Genomic DNA, 12103 nt, shown 5'->3' on the forward strand with positions numbered 1-12103 from the left:
TTCAGGTTGAGGTACCAAATTGATCCTCCGAATGGGTGGAACATTCGCAGATGGTATCGACAGTTTGTAGATACAGGATGTATACGTAAAGGAAAGAGTCCTGGCCGCCTTCGTGTTCCTGAAGAAAGTGTTGCACGAATTCAAACTGCTTTCCAACGTAGTCCTTCAAAATCAACTCGTCGTGCCAGTCGGGAGTTACAAGTGCCGATAATAAAAATTTAGTGTGTTTTGAGACGTCGGTTGGTTATGAAGCCGTACAGGTTACAGCTGTTACAAGCTCTGCGTCCTGATGACAAACGCAAGCGTGTGGCATTTTGTAACGAGATTCTGGATGCTATCGACAATGATAACACTTTTGCACAACGCATCGTGTTCAGTGATGAAGCAACTTTCCATGTTAGTGGTCAGGTAAACAAAATGTTCGAATTTGGTGCCTACAGAACCCACATGCAGTCATTGAACATGTACGAGATTCGCCCAAAGTCAATGTGTTTTGTGCGATATCCCGATCATCTGTTTATGGCCCAGTCTTCTTTAATGGAAACACGGATAACAGTCAGCAGTATCTCGTTATGTTACAAAACTGGTTGTTTCCGAGGCTGCACGAAGACAACTTCATTTTTCAACAAGACGGGGCACCCCTACACTGGAGTCGCCAAGTGCGTGAATATCTGAATGAAACTCTACCGAACCGTTGGATTGGTCGTCAAGGAGCTGGTTGGTAACTTAGCATGTCTCAGCTGGTCTCCACGGACACCAGATTTGTCACACTGTGACTTCTTCCTGTGGGGTTTTGTTAAAGGCAACGTTTATGTACCACCACTCCCACAGAACCTGGAAGAGTTGAAGAACCGGATTTGTACTGCCATAACATCAGTGACGCAGGACATGCTTGCCCGAGTATGGGAGGAATTTGAGTATCGATGTGATATTGTTCGTGTCGCTGATGGAGGACATATTGAACATCTGTAATTTGAACTTGAGAGTTTCATATTCGTATGTCTTAAAGTTTAATAAATATCTGCATTCGAAATACGTATATTCTTTTTGAAACAGGGTGTATTAAAGCAGCATCTAGATGAAGAATAGAATGTATCACTACGTTATTTAAGTATAATGTATATTACTTACAATCAACCTCTAATGCTTCAAAATTCTTATTCTACTAGTGTATTTCTGTTTTTACTAGATACGCTGGTAAGAGATTTGTTACATAACGCAATGGAATACATCCTGTTTGTGCTGAAAAACGTGGAAGGAGCTATACCACGTCACTGCAACTTATTATACCAGGTTAAAATATCTATTTCAACCTGTAAAATTTGGAAACAGGTTCAAAGTTCAAACTTTAGCCAGGAACGATTCTGAATTTTAACATTAAATTTAAATTAACACTTATTCCGCATGCTTCACTGTTATACGAACCAATTACTGTATAGAAAAATACATCAGTTTTTTTCTTAGCTTGATCCTAAAGTTGCCAACTGTGAAAAAAAAATACCAGCACATGCTTGTAATTCTCAGAACAGATGAAGAATAACCATAACTGTATTTTAAACGTTAAAATATATAATTAAGCCTGATTTTTTTTTTTTTTTTTAAGGGCCAGCTAGTAAAATACAAGAGTAAAACTTGCAATGCCCGATCCAGCTGCTATCCTTATGAAGATATGAGAAGTTAAACTCGATTAATTTTAACAAAATGGGTCCAAAACTTTCTAATCCTAAGCTAACCAGATACTATTCTATTATACCCTTTTAAAGCAGTCCTACTTATCAATGCACAACTGGGTCATGTAGTATGAGGTTTACACCAGTCAGCTGTCATTCCAACTTGAATATTAAGTTGCAACGCTGAATTTTACAAGAACAGGCTCTTCACATACGAAATTTCCCTTCTGTGGTCAGATAGCTAACGTGTGTGATTTCCATAAAATCCTGGGTGCGATTCTCCGTGGGGTCTTTGCCTCGGATACAAATCCGAGTTATGGTCCGGTTCCCACTTTGATCAGTAGGTCCCGTCACATAGAATACAGTTCACTATTGTTAAATTTAAATTAAGGGTAAGTGCCACAAAGTAGGTCCAGAAATGTGAAAAATAAGTAAAATTTACAGAAAAGAAAAAGTGAATTTATTTTTCACGAAATTCATACTAACAAAAGAAGTGTAACGTAGTATTCTCAAACGTTAGAAACCGCGTACATGTATTGTTGGTACTATTTTGAGCGGAGGCATGACGACGTCAGATATTATGATGTAATAAAGAAATTAATTCTTAATATTCAAAGATGGTAGTTGTTTGTGGCGGATGTGACATTTCGCTTGTGAGTATTATAACAATTTATGTTGATGAACAAAAAGAGTTATTACTTGTGTGCAGCGGCACGGATTACAAGGTGTACTGTTATTAATGCGGATTTTGTAATCAAAGAAAACACAGTAATTTTAACAGAAACATAACACGTACTTTATTCAAAGTAATGGCCACCTTAATCTACATATTTCTTCCATCTTTCAGGAAATTTGTGGATACCAATAGAACCTTACGTCCTTGGAGGCAACCATTCTGAGACCCACTTTTCCATACGTTCTGACATGCTGCTTAGAAAGTGCACGTATTATCGAGCGGTGCAAGTAGTAATCTGAAGGGGTAAGGTCTTGAGTTGAGTTGATTTTAGTTTAGCGTCCCTTTCAGCAGCGAGGCTATATGAGACGTGGACCTACTGATTAACGTGGAATCCGAACCACATGAGCTCCCGCCGGGAATCGAACCCGGGTCTCCCACGTCAAAGACGCGTACGCTAACCGCTTAGCCATGAGGGAGCTCGCAGGGGTAAGGTCTGGTGAACACGGCGGGGGAGCTAATATTTTCTAGCCAAGGTTCTTCAACGTATTTCTAGCAACTTTTGAATTGTGTGATGGTACGTTACTATAAAGTAAAATTACCTTGCCGTGTCTTGTTGTCCATTGTGGTCGTTTGACGATCAAAGCAAGTTTAGATTAACTATTTGTTGTCGGTAGTGATCACTGTTTACGGTTTCACCGGGTTTTAGCAGCTCATAATACACTACATTTTCCTGATCCCTCCACACATAGAGCATTGTCTTCTTTCCGAACCGATTTGGGAGTACAGTCGATGTTCATGAGTGACCTGAATCAACAAGCGATCTTGTGTGTTTAGGATTTTCAATGTAAATTTACTTTTCATCGCCAGTCACTAGCCGTGTAGAAAGGACTTTCTTTGGTGCCGTTGATGCAAGAGTTCACTCGTGATTTTTTTTCGATTTTCCATTACCCTTTCGGTCAGGGTTGGCTGGTTTAAACCACCAGGAAAAAAAAAAAAACTTGTTTAAACAAAAACAAAAAAAAACAAAAAAAAACGAAATATATTCGTAAAAGTGTAACAATTCGTAAAATCTTGATGAACACACATTTGTGGGTTATCTCCTATATTATTCATATTATATTCGGACCTAAATTCCCTATTCATTAACAGGGATGGACACGAGCGAGTTTACATTGAAACTCGACTCGAATTTGATTTGTGTTTCGAGTCGAGTCGAGCCAAATGCTGTGTGTAGTTTCAAGTACTTTCTTCAAGTATCCTACATAGACAATACTACTACTACCACTTATTATTATAACAACACCAACGTGTGTAAACATGAAAGATAGGCGGTTTGTAGCTGAATACTAAAAATTAGGTGACTGCTGACATCGGTAGTCGTGAAGTCTAGGAGGCAAGGACATCGTTCACGAGGTTCTGGGTTTGAGTTTCGGAAGAGCAAGTATCCAGGCTCCAACCAAAAATCTTTAAAAGTTAGAGAGCGCCGGGTCACAGCTCGTTCAATATCCAGCCGAGCCAAACAGCTCACCCAACCGAGCCTGCTCGAGCCGATGGCTCACCTGAGCCGAGTCGGTGCCTCATCTCAAGAGAGTCGGCTAGAGCTGTTCGCTCAGTTAAATCGAGCTGAGCCGATTAACATTACTACCTGGGTTGCGCTTCTGCTTCGGCTCAAAAGTTCGACAGTGCAGGTTTTAGCCTTGGTGGTAAGAACTGCAGTATATACTCATATTGGTGTTCACATTTGAGGCTGTCTCGTTATAAAAATCCTTGTCTTGGTAAGAACTGCAGTATATACTCATATTGGTGTTCACATTTGAGGCTGTCTCGTTATAAAAATCCTTGTCTTGTTGACGAGACGAGATCCGAGCAGTGTCCCATCTCGTGAGCAACACTAAAAATATTCCACATTACTGCTTACATTTCTAATAGCTCTTGCTTTCCAGTCTAATCAGGCAATGATATCAAAACGAGTTAAGCGAGCGAGCCATTTATCAAATTCGACTCGACCCGAGAAAATCACTTTTGACCCGACTCGAATTTGCTACGAGTTTCGTGCCTATCCCTATTTATTACTCAAAGAGATTACACTACAAAAGCAATTTTTTCGTAAGTTTATGAATGTTCCTTTTGTGATTTTTTTATAGTTTGTTGTTATTGTTATGCAATTGCATCTACCGACTCACTCACGAAAAACTCCTGATAAAAATACGTTGTACTGACCTTTACATGCTTGTTAATATAATTGTCAGAGAGTCATTTCACAAGGACAAAAAGATAAATAATTGCACAAATGAAACCATTATACAGAATTACATATGGACAATTTCAAAGTACTGCAGAATACAGAAGAACTAATTTAGTTTAAGTTGGTTCACTAATCCAAGTTAAAGAAATACAAGAACTTACTTTGCATAACAGTAAGAAAAGTGAATCGATACGAATTATTTGAGTCCACTTTGGCAAAAGATACTTCTGAAATGAAATGAAATCTTTGTTTTACGTCCCACGGTTATGCCGGTTAGGCTAAAGGAGACGGTGATAATGATAGATGAGTGAAATGGTGGAATGAAGAAAGTGGGAGGAAACGGGAGAACCCCGAGAAAACCCACGAGCACGGTTTGTCCACCACAAAGTTCACTTGGCGGGAGCTGGGATCGAACCCGGGACCCTAAGCACCAGAGGTGAACGCTCTACCACTGAGCCACCGCGCCCCCAAAAGATACTTCTGATTTCAATAAAATGCCTCTCGTGGGGTTTTATAACCACCCTCCCAAAAAAGTACGGCATTTCGATGTATTTGCTCTATGTATTTATATGACATATGAACAGAAATACGTTTGTTTCGCCTTGGTGTTATTATGCAACAACCGGATTATGCTGGAAGGGTCACATAAGCTTAAAGCGGAATCCAAACCGTTTCTCAGCTTACATCGGCAGACGTATCGCGTTTGTGGCCAATTAGTCCCGGTTTCGAGTTCAAATGAAGGACAATTTTTCTCAAATGTAAGCCGAGAAGTAGATTGGATTCCGCTTTAAGCTTATGTGACCCCTTCCAGCATAACTTGGTTGTTGCATAATAACATCAAGGCGAAACAATCTTATTTCTATTTATATGTAATATAAATACATAGAACAAATTATTTAAACCAAAAAAAAAACCTAGTTTAAACAACAACAACAACAACAAAAAAAAAACAGGTTTAAGCCAAAAAAAAACTTTTTTTTTTCATTTTTCAATAAAAACCATAGTTTTTATCAACCCTGCTTTCGGTGAGTAGATATGGTACCCATTTCCCTCTTTTTTTAATCTTTCCCAATGCTTTCAAACGATCACAAATTGTTTGCTAAGCAACGTTTTATCTTGCGGCAAGTTGTTTTTGAGTTTGACGCTCATACTCTACCAAAATGCTTATAGTTGTTCGTCTTCAAACTTTTTCGGTTGATATCAAAATCACCATGTTTAAAGCGTTCAAACAATGCATCATGAGATGGAACATGTTCACCATAAGCTTCCCGCAAACATCAGAAGGCAAGGATTTTCATCGTTATCTCTGAATAGGCTTAGTTTGCAACATTTAACAGTTGGAAGGTACTAATTTTGCGTAGTTATACAAAAGAGATCAATACGTATTAAGTGAAAAGCACAAAAAGCCTAAAAACAAGAAATATTTGATATTAACAGTTACAAGTGAACAACGGAAATGGAGTAAGAGTTATTCTCGGTAAGCAATATTAAAATAACAAAAAATAAATAGTAATACAATGTTGAAAAGAAGTTCATATGGGTCTAATCCTGGACCACCACCTGTGGAAGGTTAGCTGAATTTCGAATGTGACCGTGCTGATGGTGTGTCATTGGTAAAAGTTAGCAATGAAAGGTGCTCTTTTTGAAGACAAAGGGCAGATTCGAGTACATGGTTCTACCAAACTCTGACACATTTTTTACATTTTCCGGTCAGGTTAAGGCTTGGTATTTTTTTTTAGCAGAGCACGCACAGAAGCTCTATTACTGCTTACAGATTAACTTCAAGATGGCCCAGTGTAAATACAATGTGTACGTATGGCATAAAAATTACAATGAGCACAACATGAACTAACTTGTGCTAGGTGACCACTAAAAAGCACAAACATCTAACCGTCAAGGTAGGAGTGCAGCAGGGGGAACCGAGTGACAGCGAGGGAGGGAATTCTGTAGGGAGCAGGCGCGTCAGCGACGGGACGTATACGCATAAACGAGGATAGTGGAAACGCATACAGCCTATGTTCAGCTAAAGGGGCCAACCTTTATTTTCGAAAAAATTATAAAATATTGCATATTTCTGTTAATAGTAGGTTAGTTTGGCTACTTGCATATTTGTATTCATATTCCCTTATGTGCGCTTCCAGTAAGTAAACACAGTCTCTACAGCATTTTACATTGCTCATTTCTATATGTAGTACAATTCCATTCTTAAATGATACAAAATCGGGTTCAGTTCCGAAGTGGTCATCCGTTTCCAACAAAATTTTGAAAATTTACCGGCAAGAAATGGACAGTTTGCTTGTTTGTGTGCTTGGTATTATGTAAGGAGAGCGGAAATTGTCTTTACAAGCGGTTATAAATATGGAACTAGTTGGCCGCCTGGTTGGATCATGGGAAAGTAACGAGCACTTGTATTCTAAACAGGGTGTAGTTAAATTTACATCAAAGTTGCACCATCCGGTCGTGATGTAATGTCACGTGGTAATTATTCCAATTTGCACACACAACGATTGATGTATTGATTTTATTTTAAGTGATTTACGTACGTTACAAGCCCGCAGGTCTCGTTTGCTTCCACCTCTGCTCCCATGATAATACCACGTGACATTATGTCAAGCTTGGGTGGTGCAACTTTGATGTAAATCCAACCTTACCTATTCTGAACACGGCTGAAGGTGTACAGAGACGGTCCAACCAGTATCCTTATGCAGAGACGATAAATTCCACTCTATTAAATTTAACAAAATGTCCAACTTCCCTAAACTTACGCTAACCCGACTTTATCCTATATTTCTTTACTCTACCCTACACTATTATACATTTTCACAGTGATCCTGAAACGGTAATAGTATACATGAGAACCCCCTGTCTTCCGTGCGCGAGGATACTTCATATTATATATTTATACGTTACCAAATTAAATCACTGCGTTGTCTTCATTATATGTGCTTAACATTCTATTTTTACTTTCTAGAATAAATTTTGTTGATTTCGATTCGAAAAATGTTAAATATTTTTAAATTTATATCATGATGCAGACCAAAAGCCTTGTTGCATATAATGTAATGCGCTATAGCATATAAAGTACAAGGGCAAATAGGTACGTTCTTTTTTATTTTCGTATCAGTGGATAAGTAAATGAAAGTGGGTTTGTTACCCCCTTTCTAAGTTCGTAGATACTCAATGAATAATCCCTAAAAGTATGAGCGTCCAGCTTCTTCTGGAACTCAGACGGTCTTACGTATACTATATCCCCTGAAACTTGAGAATTTTAAAATTTTCGTAGCTGTCACTACGCTTTTTATCGAAAACCAGACTGAGGAACAAGTTCGGTATAAATAATCAGAAATCAATTATCATTCCGTTACTTCAATACAATTCTCCTGTAAATCTTCTAATTTTTACGTACTTCTGGGCCCTTCACCTAAACACAGGGCGAGCACACTTACACATACAATACTTTCAACTATCACTCAAAATTCACTTCAATATACTTCTATTTGATAGAACAGTCTCATTGAGGGAACTCCCACAAAGGTGTCGACAAGACTATCAAACCTAGTTTTTCAGCCACGTCCTCGTTAACGCGCGTAAACACAATCGCTGACGAGCCTGCTACCTAGAGACGCATCCTCTCGCTACGGCTTTGGCCCCCCTGCTGTGCTCCTGCCCTGTTTGACAGCATTCCTGCTTTTTAGTGGACATTTAGCAGACATTGGTTTGTTTTTATTACACTAGTTTTATAGGGTATTTACACGCAAGACGATAAAATCATCTTAAAGTTAATGTACACCGAGACTTCTTAATACTTGCTAAGACAACGACAATGAATTTCGTCAAAAAATTACAGAAAAATTCTCGTTTTTCAGCCTGAAAATCCTGGACCTACTCTGCGGCACAATGGTCCAAATAACTCAATCAATTTAAACATACAACACAATATAAAGCTAAACCATATGTTTACATTGTATAAAAATCCATCATTTCTGAAAGCACTATATTAATTGTAAAAGAGTTGCGAAAAGAAATACAAGTAAATCTTAATATGATTTTACTACCTACCATTACAGTTACACATACAGGCACAATGAGTGTGACTATAACATTCACAATCCATAATAGATCATAGAAAATTAGGACAACCAAAGAACATGCTCCTGTGCAGTACAAGAAAATAATGATATCTTATCTGTTTACATTTTTTATCTCTATCCCAAGTACATCTTTACAGCAAACAGGATTATTTGGATTACACATATTTCATACCGTAAATAATTTATGACAGCTCCAAACTATACTAAAATAGAATAACACTTTCTTCTTTTTTAAAACTTCCCCTCCGCCACGGTGACAAACCCACTCTATTTTTATCTCATGCATCTCATAAAACAAAAATATTCTCACATTTGGTTTAGAGTAGGGTGATTTGGGGCCACCTTCCGTAATCGGTTGCGTCAAAGCAACGCAAATTTAGCGTTTTAGTTTGTAATAATAGTTGGCCCGTATTTAGGTATGTGCTATTCTGTGCTCGAGCACAGGGCGGCGAAATTTTGGATCTTTTAAAAGATTCACTATGAAGTAATATTTAAAACTAACAACCCGCAGAGTCCCGTCTAAGCGCGAGAAAATACGTTAGTGAGTTTAATTCTCTCTAATTATCGTAGGTAGGGGAGAGTGGGGTAAAACCGGGAAGTCAGATGCAAACCGGGTACCCACTTCTAGCCTCTGTATGCGCTGCAATCGCGCGGACAGTGGACGAACTACATACCACCTTGGCGAAGGAGCAGTGGCCATTGCCAGAGCGCAATAGATTTTCTGCTTTTGTTACTGTGAAGAAAATTCAGTTTGAGTAGTTTCTGCTTACGATTTTTTAAGAAAATTAGAAGGGTTATACTGCGTTCCTGTTTCTGCAAGAGTAAAGATATGTAGCTGTCTTTGTACAACATTTAATTACATTCATTATCATTCTAAGTATTGTATCTGTAGCTTTTTGTATAGTCAAACGACGCAATGTATGATGAAAGGTGTAAGTGCGGGGAAAACCGTTTACTACCCGGTTTAACCCCTTGGGTTTTCAAAACATAGAAGGCGGTATTCAGAGAGAATTCGTTAATCAATGGTTAGTCACAGACTAGTCAGTGAAATACTAGCTCTTTACTAAGGAAAAAGTACTTTTTGGTATTCAGAGTCTACTTTGAGTACAACTTAGAGAAGTTGATTTGGATATGATTAACATTACGGAATGTAGATGTGCTCATGCGTAGTTTGCAAAATTAAAATACATGAAATCCGAAATCCGAAATGTTGTGTCGCACAAGCTAAACCGTGGATAAAAGCAGAGGCGGACTAGGATTACAAGGGCCCACCCGGCGAAAGATGAATAAAGGCCTTGATGAATACCGAGTTAGTCTGGAGTCTGACTGCCCTTTTAGGAATTAACCTGGATTGCCTAAACCTCCGCCCCCAAGAAATGTAAAGTTGTGTTTGCGTATATACAGCTAAGTATTACTTCGCTTTCTTTACTTTTCTACTTTCTGAAAATCTTTCCAATGAATGGTACATATGCCTTCAAAGTACCGACTGTTTATACAGAAAGAGATCTGAATATGATACAATTCCATCTTCAAAATTATGAGGAATTTAATTTTCATGAATGGTATAAGCAAATGAGTGAATAAATTATAATAAACTTAATTTTATTGCGGAAAATAATAATCTATCTTTGTAGATTTGTTTACATGATATAAAATGATGAACATTGAGTAACTATCCAATTACGGAGATAAGAAAAAAGAAAGTAAAATTTGAAAACAGAACGTTTAGAGAAACGGTTTTAAAACACTTCTAATAAAGCACCCTGAGTTTGATAGGAAATGATTTCTTGTTGACTTCTTAAACACTATAGTTAAATTGGAACATTACTATGATATGTTAGCATTACAGTCCAAAAATACTTTTTTCTACTAATGGCAGTTAGGAATCATTCTCTCAAAATCAAGAAAGAAAAACGGAACGAACAGGACGAACTTTTGGTGTAAAAATTCGCATACTTATTGACTACATAGAGGTGATAACGCATTTGTCAGTCATGTCTTTGATGCGTTTTGCAATTCTTATAACATACGTGAATAGTGAAATTCATTTATCAAACCAACTTTTACAGCAGAATTTTTCTAAAGGAAGATGAAGATTTCCCAATTTCATCGATAATTTCATCATTGGATATTTTTTGCAGAGCATTCTTTTCAATGGCCATAAGCATAAATTATTCCAGAATATGATTTGGCAAAGACGAACGTGTACGAGTTTTAATTAATTTAAGATAACTGAATGCTCGCTCATACGATAATTGAGCAACTGAAAGAGTTATCAAATATTTGTATACAGTAAACAGTGCTTGGAAAGTGGAAACCTGCATGTTATATCTTAGTAGCAACCTGCAGCAATAAAAGTACCACTGCTTACACGGATGATTTTCGTTGCACATATTATATAAGACTGGCCTTTTGAAAAAGAGGCAATGCATTTATCAGAATCACTTTCGCCCTCCGAGGCACTACACTCAGTAGAACTGTCGTATTTTGCAACATCTACGTCGGGAGGAACCCTACCCTACACTTTCGAGGCCCGATATCTGGGGATGTCAGGATCCGGGCTCGATTTGTGACATCACACCAGTGCTCAGGGAATCACGACCTTTCCATTGCCACCTCCCAAGTCCTAGAACTATATATTTCATTGGTGAATAAAAGGAACCCAAGCTCGAAATTTAGGAGCCCGTTTTCTGACATCACCGCTGTGCTCAGAGGATCCTTATTAATCGTCACCACTCGTGTCCAACAACTCCATGTCTAACACAGTTTCCTTACTGTAGGAGAATCTTATTCTTAACTTTACTCAGTGGGTATTTAGGATTTTGTTTCGGGGAGGCTATGCACAACATATGAATAAGCATCTATATTTTCCCTTCTGGGTGCGACAAATTTTTATGAAGTTGTATATGCAACAAATTTATTTCGAGAAAGCTTGAGTCCGATAGCCCTCCTCCTAAATACGCCACTGACTGTATTATAGAAAGTTTTTAAATATACAGTCGTTCATAGCTATAACGAAAAACTAGAAATTGTAAAAATGGCAAGACCAACCCAAAAGTTAAATTTAATCTAAGGATGTAAAAGAACACCGTGTGAGTATACACGTCATTTTACATTATGTTCGTATGATAAGTTTAATTTGTCGTGTGGTAGCTCTAAGTTGTTTAAAACAGTGTTTCTCAAAGTGTGGGTCGCTACCCATTGGTGGGTCGCGGGCTGTTTCTTTGGTGGGTTGCGAGAAGTTTTTCCTTTTAATTGTAAAAATAATATTTTGATGTAGAAACATATGTTATAAAGTATGTACTCAAAAAAATGAAAATTGAAAGCGCTTGTTAATGAGGCGAAAAGTAAGTGGTTACTCAGAGCCCTGTCTTGTTGTGCACTCATGTCCAAAATTATTGTCGAATGTCTATAAATATGT

The 12103-nt window shown here is 37.9% G+C and overlaps 1 protein-coding gene across 5 annotated transcripts in view; it reads right to left on the reverse strand.

The window, feature by feature from the left end:
• ApepP (Aminopeptidase P) overlaps positions 1-9008 on the reverse strand; it is a 66760-nt gene extending 57752 nt beyond the window's left edge. The window contains exon 1 of one of the 5 annotated variants that reach the window (XM_081761905.1): positions 8855-9008. Coding sequence is in view for 1 of the 5 variants with exons in the window: in XM_081761896.1 (XP_081618022.1) it covers positions 8651-8705 (55 nt within the window). In the remaining 4 variants the exon portion in view is untranslated. Of the gene's footprint in view, positions 1-8650 lie in introns of all 5 variants that reach the window. The other 4 variants (XM_081761924.1, XM_081761915.1, XM_081761933.1 and 1 more) reach the window with 4 other exon arrangements.
• Positions 9009-12103: the final 3095 nt, after the last annotated feature.

Source organism: Thermobia domestica, chromosome 1 (assembly GCF_964235325.1).
Source record: "Thermobia domestica chromosome 1, izTheDome1.hap1.1, whole genome shotgun sequence".
Classification (NCBI taxonomy): domain Eukaryota; kingdom Metazoa; phylum Arthropoda; class Insecta; order Zygentoma; family Lepismatidae; genus Thermobia; species Thermobia domestica.